Consider the following 12843-nt stretch of genomic DNA (forward strand, 5'->3'; position numbering starts at 1 on the left):
GACAAAGAATGAACAGGAGGAAAGTGTAATGGTCAGTAAGAATACAGCTACAAAATGAGAGTGACAAGTGTGAAGATCAGACAAAGAATGAACAGGAGGAAAGTGTAATGGTCAGTAAGAATAAAGCTACAAAATGAGAGAGACAAGTGTGAAGATCAGACAAATAATGAACAGGAGGAAAGTGTAATGGTCAGTAAGAATACAGCTACAAAATGAGGGAGACAAGTGTGAAGATCAGACAAATAATGAACAGGAGGAAAGTGTAATGGTCAGTAAGAATAAAGCTACAAAATGAGAGAGACAAGTGTGAAGATCAGACAAAGAATGAATAAGAGGAAAGTGTAATGGTCAGTAGGAATAAAGCTACAAAATGAGAGAGACAAGTGTGAAGATCAGACAAAGAATGAACAGGAGTAAAGTGTAATGGTCAGTAAGAATAAAGCTACAAAATGAAGGAGACAAGTGTGAAGATCAGACAAAGAATGAATGATAAGGAATTAAGAAAATGCAGAGCTTGTCAAAGCAAGACAGAACAAGTGACGCTGAATTCTACATCCTCTTCATTCTCTAATTCTCTTGCAAAAGCCCCTATTTAATTATCACCTATAACTCGTGTCTCCCACATGACAAAGAAGTAATAATAGGGAATAGAGATGTGTGGAAGTCTGAGAGAATTCATGATGATGAAAACAGAGGGGGGAAATGCATTATATACATATTTTTATTACAGATTCACAACACACATCATTATCTTGTAGGTTACATTGGTTCTTTATGAAGCCTCACAAGTTCACATGTTTCTCAGGCAGGCCTATGTCTGTCCACCATGCTGCCTCAGAACTCGCCCTTCTCGATCCAGACAGAAGTTGTAGTCTTTGGGGTTATCCAACGCAGCCTCAATTCGTTCTGAAAGGTTCTCAGGGGTGATGAAGGATTTGGCCATTTCCTGATAAGACAGAAACCATGAAGGTCAAATGGAGCCTGTGCCTGCATGTCTGACCCAGCTGACCTAGCTATGGCCACAGCCGTTTGCTGGCATATCTGTACATTGTACACAGCCGCCTTCTGCTTTTAATTACAGTTAGTGTGCAAATAAAGGTTATATTTTAGTCTAGCTCCCCGGCTTCTACTTCTAATAATGCAACTACTTGGCCGTTTCTAGCCGGGTTGAGCTCCACGCCCTGATTGGATATGACATGTCACGTGACCTGCAGTTCGCATTAAGCACAGAGAAACGGGAGGACAGTGGAAAACGTTTCCCCTAGACGCCGTTCAGGATCTCAGAAGCAGACATAAGTCACCGGGACAACATACTGGGGTTGCAAGTGGACGTGCAGCCTGCCACTTGTCTGCAAGTATAATTTCTTAAGATTTGTGTTCTACATAAATGATACAAATTTCCTTGTCTACTTGCAGCGCTCCTATTTGTGACTGTGACCTAGTCACTTGCCCATACACTACAGACTTCTCACATACCCCATCTCCCCACAAGCATTCTCATCCCTGTACTTGTCACCTTGGGTATAGTATTGTGAGAGTATCATATACCTGCAGCTGCTCAATCTCCTGTTGTCTCTCCTGTATCTGTTCCTGCTCTGCAATCTGACGTTTCTGTTCACACAGCTCCTTCTGCACACGTACTGCCTCCTCCTGTAGTCGAAGGCGTTCCTCCCTGCAATGCACAATACGCAAAAAATGTTAGCAAAAATAGGACAGATCTGTGAGACACAGAGCCTGTCCCTCCCCTGCAGAGTAACACAGTAACACAGAGAGGAGGGAGCTATGGGACATGGGGTCTGTCCCTCCCCTGCAGAGTGACACAGACAACAGAGAGCTATGGGACATGGGGTATGTCTCTCTCCTGCAGGTGACACAGAAAGCAGGGAGCTATAGGACATGGGGTCTCTCCCTCCCCTGCAGGAGACACAGTAACACAGAGAGGAGGGAGCTATGGGACTTGGGGTCTGTCCCTCCCCTGCAGAGTGACACAGACAACAGAGAGCTATGGGACATGGGGTCTGTCCCTCCCCTGCAGAGTGACACAGACAACAGAGAGCTATGGGACATGGAGTCTGTCCCTCCCCTGCAGAGTGACACAGACAACAGAGAGCTATGGGACATGGGGTCTGTCCCTCCCCTGCAGAGTGACACAGTAACACAGAGAGGAGGGAGCTATGGGACATGGGGTCTGTCCCTCCCCTGCAGGTGACACAGTAACACAGAGAGGAGGGAGCTATGGGACATGGGGTCTGTCCCTCCCCTGCAGGTGACACAGTAACACAGAGAGGAGGGAGCTATAGTACATGGGGTCTGTCCCTCCCCTGCAGGAGACACAGTAACACAGAGAGGAGGGAGCTATAGGACATGGGGTCTGTCCCTCCCCTGCAGAGTGACACAGTAACACAGAGAGGAGGGAGCTATGGGACATGGGGTCTGTCCCTCCCCTGCAGAGTGACACAGTAACACAGAGAGGAGGGAGCTATAGGACATGGGGTCTGTCCCTCCCCTGCAGAGTGACACAGTAACACAGAGAGGAGGGAGATATAGGACATGGGGTCTGTCCCTCCCCTGCAGAGTGACACAGTAACACAGAGAGGAGGGAGCTATAGGACATGGGGTCTGTCCCTCCCCTGCAGAGTGACACAGTAACACAGAGAGGAGGGAGCTATGGGACATGGGGTCTGTCCCTCCCCTGCAGAGTGACACAGTAACACAGAGAGGAGGGAGCTATGGGACATGGGGTCTGTCTCTCTCCTGCAGGTGACACAGACAACAGAGAGCTATGGGACATGGGGTATGTCTCTCTCCTGCAGGTGACACAGACAGCAGAGAGCTATGGGACATGGGGTATGTCTCTCTCCTGCAGGTGACACAGAAAGCAGGGAGCTATAGGACATGGGGTCTCTCCCTCCCCTGCAGGAGACACAGTAACACAGAGAGGAGGGAGCTATGGGACATGGGGTCTGTCCCTCCCCTGCAGAGTGACACAGACAACAGAGAGCTATGGGACATGGGGTCTGTCCCTCCCCTGCAGAGTGACACAGACAGCAGAGAACTATGGGACATGGGGTCTGTCCCTCCCCTGCAGAGTGACACAGTAACAAAGAGAAGAGGGAGCTATGGGACATGGGGTCTGTCCCTCCCCTGCAAAGTGACACAGTAACACAGAGAGGAGGGAGCTATGGGACATGGGGTCTGTCCCTCCCCTGCAGAGTGACACAGTAACACAGAGAGGAGGGAGCTATGGGACATGGGGTCTGTCCCTCCCCTGCAGAGTGACACAGTAACACAGAGAGGAGGGAGCTATGGGACATGGGGTCTGTCCCTCCCCTGCAGAGTGACACAGACAGCAGAGAACTATGGGACATGGGGTCTGTCCCTCCCCTGAAGAGTGACACAGTAACAAAGAGAAGAGGGAGCTATGGGACATGGGGTTTGTCCCTCCCCTGCAAAGTGACACAGTAACACAGAGAGGAGGGAGCTATGGGACATGGGGTCTGTCCCTCCCCTGCAGAGTGACACAGTAACACAGAGAGGAGGGAGCTATGGGACATGGGGTCTGCCCCTCCCCTGCAGAGTGACACAGTAACAGAGAGGAGGGAGCTATGGGACATGGGGTCTGTCCCTCCCCTGCAGAGTGACACAGACAACAGAGAGCTATGGGACATGGGGTCTGTCTCTCTCCTGCAGGTGACACAGACAGCAGAGAGCTATGGGGCATGGGGTCTGTCTCTCTCCTGCAGGTGACACAGTAACAGAGAGGAGGGAGCTTTGGTACATGGGGTCTGTCTCTCTCCTGCAGGTGACACAGACAGCAGAGAGCTATGGGACATGGGGTCTGTCCCTCCCCTGCAGAGTGACACAGACAGCAGAGAACTATGGGACATGGGGTCTGTCCCTCCCCTGCAGAGTGACACAGACAGCAGAGAACTATGGGACATGGGGTCTCTCCCTCCCCTGCAGGAGACACAGTAACAGAGAGGAGGGAGCTATGGGACGTGGGGTCTGTCCCTCCCCTGCAGAGTGACACAGTAACACAGAGAGGAGGGAGCTATGGGACATGGGGTCTGTCCCTCCCCTGCAGAGTGACACAGTAACACAGAGAGGAGGGAGCTATGGGACATGGGGTCTGTCCCTCCCCTGCAGGTAACACAGTAACACAGAGAGGAAGCTATAGGACATGGGGTCTGTCCCTCCCCTGCAGGTGACACAGTAACACAGAGAGGAGGGAGCTATAGGACATGGGGTCTGTCTCTCTCCTGCAGGTAACACAGTAACACAGAGAGGAGGGAGCTATAGGACATGGGGTCTGTCCCTCCCCTGCAGAGTGACACAGTAACAGAGAGGAGGGAGCTATGGGACGTGGGGTCTGTCCCTCCCCTGCAGAGTGACACAGTAACACAGAGAGGAGGGAGCTATAGGACATGGGGTCTGTCCCTCCCCTGCAGAGTGACACAGTAACACAGAGAGGAGGGAGCTATAGGACATGGGGTCTGTCCCTCCCCTGCAGAGTGACACAGTAACAGAGAGGAGGGAGCTATGGGACATGGGGTCTGTCTCTCTCCTGCAGGTGACACAGTAACACAGAGAGGAGGGAGCTATGGGACATGGGGTCTGTCTCTCTCCTGCAGGTGACACAGTAACAGAGAGGAGGGAGCTATAGGACATGGGGTCTGTCCCTCTCCTGCAGAGTGACACAGACAGCAGAGAGCTATGGGACATGGGGTCTGTCCCTCCCCTGCAGCGGAGACAGACAGCAGAGAGCTATGGGGTCCGTCTCTCTCCTACCGGCGACACAGTAACAGACAGGAGGGAGCTATGGGAGAAGGGCTCTGTCTCTCTCCTGCAGGTGACACAGTAACAGAGAGAGGAGGGAGCTATGGGACATTAGGTCTGTCCCCCCATGCAGAGTGACACAGTAACACAGAGAGGAGGGAGATATGGGAGGAGTCTGTCTCTGCTGTCTGTGTCACCTGCAGGAGAGCGAGCTATGGGAGATGGGGTCAGTCTCTCTCCTACCGGTGACACAGTAACAGACAGGAGGGAGCTATGGGAGAAGGGGTCTGTCTCTCTGCTGCATGTGACACAGACAGCAGAGAGCTATGGGACGTGGGGTCTGTCCCTCCCCTGCAGAGTGACACAGTAACACAGAGAGGAGGGAGCTATAGGACATGGGGTCTGTCCCTCCCCTGCAGAGTGACACAGTAACACAGAGAGGAGGGAGCTATAGGACATGGGGTCTGTCCCTCCCCTGCAGAGTGACACAGTAACACAGAGAGGAGGGAGCTATAGGACATGGGGTCTGTCCCTCCCCTGCAGAGTGACACAGTAACACAGAGAGGAGGGAGCTATGGGACGTGGGGTCTGTCCCTCCCCTGCAGAGTGACACAGTAACACAGAGAGGAGGGAGCTATAGGACATGGAGTCTGTCCCTCCCCTGCAGGTGACACAGACAGGAGGGAGGTATAGGACATGGGGTCTGTCCCTCCCCTGCAGGTGACACAGACAGGAAGGAGCTATAGGACATGGGGTCTGTCCCTCCCCTGCAGGTGACACAGACAGGAGGGAGGTATAGGACATGGGGTCTGTCCCTCTCTGCAGGTGACACAGACAGGAGGGAGCTATAGGACATGGGGTCTGTCCCTCCCCTGCAGGTGACACAGACAGGAGGGAGGTATAGGACATGGGGTCTGTCCCTCCCCTGCAGGTGACACAGACAGGAAGGAGCTATAGGACATGGGGTCTGTCCCTCCCCTGCAGGTGACACAGACAGGAGGGAGGTATAGGACATGGGGTCTGTCCCTCCCCTGCAGGTGACACAGACAGGAGGGAGGTATAGGACATGGGGTCTGTCCCTCCCCTGCAGGTGACACAGAGAGGAGGGAGCTATGGGACATGGGGTCTGTCTCTCTCCTGCAGGTGACACAGTAACACAGAGAAGAGGAAGCTATGGGACATGGGGTCTTTCCCTCCCCTGCAGAGTGACACAGTAACAGAGAGGAGGGAGCTATGGGACATGGGGTCTGTCCCTCCCCTGCAGAGTGACACAGACAGCAGAGAGCTATGGGACATGGGGTCTGTCTCTCTCCTGCAGGTGACACAGTAACACAGAGAGGAGGGAGCTATAGGACATGGGGTCTGTCCCTCCCCTGCCGAGTGACACAGTAACAGAGAGGAGGGAGCTATAGGACATGGGGTCTGTCCCTCCCCTGCAGGAGACACAGACAGGAGGGAGCTATAGGACATGGGGTCTGTCCCTTCCCTGCAGAGTGACACAGTAACACAGCGAGGAGGGAGCTATGGGACATGGGGTCTGTCCCTCCCCTGCAGAGTGACACAGTAATACAGAGAGGGAGCTATGGGACATGGGGTCTGTCTCTCTCCTGCAGGTGACACAGTAACACAGAGAGGAGGGAGCTATGGGACATGGGGTCTGTCTCTCTCCTGCAGGTGACACAGTAACAGAGAGGAGGGAGCTATGGGACATGGGGTCTGTCCCTCCCCTGCAGCTGAGACAGACAGCAGAGAGCTATGGGGTCCGTCTCTCTCCTACCGGCGACACAGTAACAGACAGGAGGGAGCTATGGGAGAAGGGCTCTGTCTCTCTCCTGCAGGTGACACAGTAACAGAGAGAGGAGGGAGCTATGGGACATGGGGTCTGTCCCTCCGATGTAGAGTGACACAGTAACACAGAGAGGAGGGAGCTATGGGACATTAGGTCTGTCCCCCCATGCAGAGTGACACAGTAACACAGAGAGGAGGGAGATATGGGAGATGGGGTCAGTCTCTCTCCTACCGGTGACACAGTAACAGACAGGAGGGAGCTATGGGAGAAGGGGTCTATCTCTCTCCTGCATGTGACACAGACAGCAGAGAGCTATGGGACATGGGGTCTGCCCCCCCATGCAGAGTGACACAGTAACACAGCGAGGAGGGAGCTATGGGACATGGGGTCTGTCCCTCCCCTGCAGAGTGACACAGTAACACAGAGAGGAGGGAGCTATGGGACACGGGGTCTGTCCCTCCCCTGCAGAGTGACACAGTAACAGAGAGGAGGGAGCTATGGGACATGGGGTCTGTCCCTCCCCTGCAGAGTGACACAGTAACAGAGAGGAGGGAGCTATGGGACATGGGGTCTGTCCCTCCCCTGCAGAGTGACACAGTAACAGAGAGGAGGGAGCTATGGGACATGGGGTCTGTCCCTCCCCTGCAGAGTGACACAGTAACAGACAGGAGGGAGCTATGGGACATGGGGTCTGTCCCTCCCCTGCAGAGTGACACAGTAACAGAGAGGAGGGAGCTATGGGACATGGGGTCTGTCCCTCCCCTGCAGAGTGACACAGTAACAGAGAGGAGGGAGCTATGGGACATGGGGTCTGTCTCTCTCCTGCAGGTGACACAGTAACACAGAGGAGGGAGCTATGGGACATGGGGTCTGTCCCTCTCCTGCAGGTGACACAGTAACACAGAGGAGGAAGCTATAGGACATGGGGTCTGTCCCTCTCCTGCAGAGTGACACAGTAACACAGAGAGGAGGGAGCTATGGGACATGGGGTCTGTCCCTCCCCTGCAGAGTGATACAGAGAGGGAGCTATGGGACATGGGGTCTGCCCCCCCCTGCAGAGTGACACAGTAATACAGAGAGGAGGGAGCTATGGGACATGGGGTCTGTCCCTCCCCTGCAGAGTGACACAGTAACACAGAGAGAAGGGAGCTATAGAACATGGGGTCTGTCCCTCCCCTGCAGAGTGACACAGTAACACAGAGAGGAGGGAGCTATGGGACATGGGGTCTGTCTCTCTCCTGCAGTTAACACAGACAGCAGAGAGCTATGGGACATGGTGTCTGTCCCGCCATGCAGAGTGACACAGTAACACAGAGAGGAGGGAGCTATAGGACATGGGGTCTGTCTCTCTCCAGCAGGTGACACAGACAGCAGAGAGCTATGGGACATGGGGTCTGCCCCCCCATGCAGAGTGACACAGTAACACAGCGAGGAGGGAGCTATGGGACATGGGGTCTGTCCCTCCCCTGCAGAGTGACACAGTAACAGAGAGGAGGGAGCTATGGGACATGGTGTCTGTCCCCCCATGCAGAGTGACACAGTAACACAGAGAGGAGGGAGCTATGGGACATGAGGTCTGTCCCTCCCCTGCAGGTGACACAGACAGCAGAGAACTATGGGACATGGGGTCTCTCCCTCCCCTGCAGGAGACACAGTAACACAGAGAGGAGGGAGCTATGGGACGTGGGGTCTGTCCCTCCCCTGCAGAGTGACACAGTAACACAGAGAGGAGGGAGCTATGGGACATGGGGTCTGTCCCTCCCCTGCAGAGTGACACAGTAACACAGCGAGGAGGGAGCTATGGGACATGGGGTCTGTCCCTTCCCTGCAGAGTGACACAGTAACACAGAGAGGAGGGAGCTATGGGACATGGTGTCTGTCCCCCCATGCAGAGTGACACAGTAACACAGAGAGGGAGCTATGGGACATGGGGTCTGTCTCTCTCCTGCAGGTGACACAGTAACACAGAGAGGAGGGAGCTATAGGACATGGGGTCTGTCCCTCCCCTGCAGAGTGACACAGACAGGAGAGCTATGGGGTCTGCCCCTCCCCTGCAGGTGACACAGACAGGAGGGAACTGTAGGACATGGGGTCTGCTCCTCTCCTGCAGGTGACACAGACAGGAGGGAGCTATAGGACATGGGGTCTGTACCTCCCCTACAAGGTGACACAGACAGGAGGGAGCTATAGGACATGGGGTCTGCTCCTCTCCTGCAGGTGACAAAGTCAGGAGGGAGCTATAGGAAATGGGGTCTGCTCCTCTCCTGCAGGTGACACAGACAGGAGGGAACTGTAGGACATGGGGTCTGTCCCCCCCCTGCAGTTGACACAGACAGGAGGGAGTGATAGGACATGGGGTCTGCCCCCCCCCTGCAGTTGACACAGACAGGAGGGAGCGATAGGACATGGGGTCTGCTCCTCTCCTGCAGGTGACACAGACAGGAGGGAGTGATAGGACATGGGGTCTGCCCCCCCCCTGCAGTTGACAAGGACAGGAGGGAGTGATAGGACATGGGGTCTGTCCCCCCCCCCCTGCAGTTGACACAGACAGGAGGGAGTGATAGGACATGGGGTCTGCCCCCCCCCCTGCAGTTGACACAGACAGGAGGGAGTGATAGGACATGGGGTCTGCCCCCCCCCCCTGCAGTTGACACAGACAGGAGGGAGTGATAGGACGTGGGGTCTGTCCCCCCCCCTGCAGTTGACACAGAAAGGAGGGAGCTATAGGACATGGGGTCTGCTCCTCTCCTGCAGGTGACACAGACAGGAGGGAGCTATAGGACATGGGGTCTGCTCCTCTCCTGCAGGTGACACAGACAGGAGGGAGCTATAGGACATGGGGTCTGCTCCTCTCCTGCAGGTGACACAGACAGGAGGGAGCTATAGGACATGGAGTCTGCTCCTCTCCTGCAGGTGACAAAGTCAGGAGGGAGCTATGGGACATGGTGTCTGTCCCTCCCCTGCAGGTGACACAGACAGGAGGGAGCTATAGGACATGGAGTCTGCTCCTCTCCTGCAGGTGACAAAGTCAGGAGGGAGCTATGGGACATGCTGTCTGTCCCTCCCCTGCAGGTGACACAGACAGGAGGGAGCTATAGGAAATGGGGTCTGTTCCACCCCTGCAGGTGACACAGACAGGAGGGAGCTATAGGAAATGGGGTCTGTTCCACCCCTGCAGGTGACACAGACAGGAGGGAGCTATTGGAAATGGGGTCTGTTCCACCCATGCAGTTGACACAGACAGGAGGGAGCTATTGGAAATGGGGTCTGCTCCTCTCCTGCAGGTGACACAGACAGGAGGGAACTGTAGGACATGGGGTTTGTACCTCCCCTACAGGGTGACACAGACAGGAGGGAGATATAGGACATGGGGTCTGCTCCTCTCCTGCAGGTGACACAGACAGGAGGGAACTGTAGGACATGGGGTTTGTACCTCCTCTACAGGGTGACACAGACAGGAGGGAGATATAGGACATGGGGTCTGTCCCCCCCCTGCAGTTGACACAGACAGGAGGGAGTGATAGGATATGGGGTCTGCTCCTCTCCTGCAGTTGACACAGACAGGAGGGAGTGATAGGATATGGGGTCTGCTCCTCTCCTGCAGTTGACACAGACAGGAGGGAGTGATAGGATATGGGGTCTACTCCTCTCCTGCAGTTGACACAGACAGGAGGGAGTGATAGGATATGGGGTCTGCTCCTCTCCTGCAGGTGACACAGACAGGAGGGAGTGATAGGATATGGGGTCTACTCCTCTCCTGCAGTTGACACAGACAGGAGGGAGTGATAGGATATGGGGTCTACTCCTCTCCTGCAGTTGACACAGACAGGAGGGAGTGATAGGATATGGGGTCTACTCCTCTCCTGCAGTTGACACAGACAGGAGGGAGTGATAGAAACATAGAAACATAGATATTGACGGCAGATAAGAGCCATAGGCCCAGCAAGTCTGCCCGACCTTACCTAACAGTATAAACTTATCTAGTTCGTAGGGTAGCCCTATGCTTGTCCCATGCATTTTTAAAGTCCCCCACAGTGTTTGTTGCTACTACCTCTTGAATAGAAACATAGGATATGGGGTCTGCTCCTCTCCTGCAGGTGACAGACAGGAGGGAACTGTAGGACATGGGGTTTGTATCTCCCCTACAGGGTGACACAGACAGGAGGGAGCTATAGGACATGGGGTCTGCTCCTCTCCTGCAGGTGACACAGACAGGAGGGAACTGTAGGACATGGGGTTTGTACCTCCCCTACAGGGTGACACAGACAGGAGGGAACTGTAGGACATGGGGTTTGTACCTCCCCTACAGGGTGACACAGACAGGAGGGAACTGTAGGACATGGGGTCTGCTCCTCTCCTGCAGGTGACACAGACAAGAGGGAGCTATAGGACATGGGGTCTGCTCCTCTCCTGCAGGTGACACAGACAGGAGGGAACTGTAGGACATGGGGTTTGTACCTCCCCTACAGGGTGACACAGACAGGAGGGAACTGTAGGACATGGGGTCTGCTCCTCTCCTGCAGGTGACACAGACAAGAGGGAGCTATAGGACATGGGGTCTGCTCCTCTCCTGCAGGTGACACAGACAGGAGGGAACTGTAGGACATGGGGTCTGTCCCCCCCCTGCAGTTGACACAGACAGGAGGGAGCGATAGGACATGGGGTCTGCCCCCCCCGAAGTTGACACAGACAGGAGGGAGTGATAGGACATGGGGTCTGCCCCCCCCCCCTGCAGTTGACACAGACAGGAGGGAGTGATAGGACATGGGGTCTGTCCCCCCCCCCTACAGGGTGACACAGACAGGAGGGAGATATAGGACATGGGGTCTGCTCCTCTCCTGCAGGTGACAGACAGGAGGGAACTGTAGGACATGGGGTTTGTACCTCCTCTACAGGGTGACACAGACAGGAGGGAGATATAGGACATGGGGTCTGTCCCCCCCCTGCAGTTGACACAGACAGGAGGGAGTGATAGGATATGGGGTCTGCTCCTCTCCTGCAGTTGACACAGACAGGAGGGAGTGATAGGATATGGGGTCTACTCCTCTCCTGCAGTTGACACAGACAGGAGGGAGTGATAGGATATGGGGTCTGCTCCTCTCCTGCAGGTGACAGACAGGAGGGAACTGTAGGACATGGGGTTTGTATCTCCCCTACAGGGTGACACAGACAGGAGGGAGCTATAGGACATGGGGTCTGCTCCTCTCCTGCAGGTGACACAGACAGGAGGGAACTGTAGGACATGGGGTTTGTACCTCCCCTACAGGGTGACACAGACAGGAGGGAACTGTAGGACATGGGGTTTGTACCTCCCCTACAGGGTGACACAGACAGGAGGGAGTGATAGGATATGGGGTCTGCTCCTCTCCTGCAGGTGACAAAGTCAGGAGGGAGCTATGGGACATGGTGTCTGTCCCTCCCCTGCAGGGTAACCCAGATAGGAAGGAGCTACAGGAAGTGCAGTCATGTGACACAAACAGGAGAGGGCTATGAGACATGGAATGCCTCCTGAGGATGGCAGCACAGTGACACACAGCATCTTTTTCTGCATTCACCTCCGGCGTAATGCTCTCATTTTCTCTTCTCTGTTCCAGGTCATAAGAGCTTCATGTTCCTCACTTTCAAGGCGGTGTCGCTGCTCTGCAAGTGATCCAACTCGTTCCTCATACTGGGCTCGAAGAACTCCTTCTTTAAATTGTGCTCTGCAGGGACAACCACTTGATCAAACTATAGTATTATTCATAATACAAACTGATAACGAGATTAACTATAGTATTATTCATAATACAAACTGATAACGAGATTAACGGTAGTATTATTAAGAATACAAACTGATAACGAGATTAACTGTAGTATTATTCAGAATACAAAACTGATAACGAGATTAACTATAGTATTACAGAATACAAAACCGATAACGAGTTTAACTATAGTATTACAGAATACAAACTGATAACGAGATTAACTATAGTATTACAGAATACAAAACCGATAACGAGATTAACTGTAGTATTATTCACAATACAAAACTGATAGAGATTAACTATAGTATTATTCAGAATACAAACTGATTCTGAGATTAACTATAGTATTATTCAGAATACAAAACTAATAACGAGATTAACTGTATTATTCAGAATACAAAACTGATAACGAGATTAACTGTATTATAGAATACAAAACTGATAACAAGATTAACTATAGTATTATTCAGAATACAAAACTGATAAGATTAACTGTAGTATTATAGAATACAAAACTGATAACGAGATTAACTA

The 12843-nt window shown here is 53.4% G+C and overlaps 1 protein-coding gene across 1 annotated transcript; it reads right to left on the minus strand.

Annotated features, from left to right (window-relative positions):
• Positions 1-703: 703 nt before the first annotated feature.
• On the minus strand, positions 704-12289 carry MRPS26 (mitochondrial ribosomal protein S26). The gene is made up of 3 exons (XM_053700950.1): positions 12121-12289; positions 1549-1672; positions 704-946 (listed from the first exon to the last, which is right to left on the minus strand). Exons 1-3 carry the CDS (start codon positions 12162-12164, stop codon positions 812-814), a joined length of 303 nt encoding a protein of 100 aa, XP_053556925.1. The 5' UTR covers positions 12165-12289; the 3' UTR covers positions 704-811.
• Between the last annotated feature and the right edge of the window lie 554 nt (positions 12290-12843).

This window comes from Bombina bombina, chromosome 2 (assembly GCF_027579735.1).
Source record: "Bombina bombina isolate aBomBom1 chromosome 2, aBomBom1.pri, whole genome shotgun sequence".
Classification (NCBI taxonomy): Eukaryota; Metazoa; Chordata; class Amphibia; order Anura; family Bombinatoridae; genus Bombina; species Bombina bombina.

Bases quoted from the DNA above. Each gene is read 5' to 3' on its own strand.
- MRPS26 (XM_053700950.1), bottom strand. From the start codon at position 12,164: ATGACCTGGAACAGAGAAGAGAAAATGAGAGCATTACGCCGGAG. The intron at 1,673-12,120 runs GTGAATGCAGAA...TGTGCATTGCAG, and splicing joins ATGAGAGCATTACGCCGGAG to GGAGGAACGCCTTCGACTAC. The intron at 947-1,548 runs GTATATGATACT...CTGTCTTATCAG, and splicing joins AGGAGATTGAGCAGCTGCAG to GAAATGGCCAAATCCTTCAT.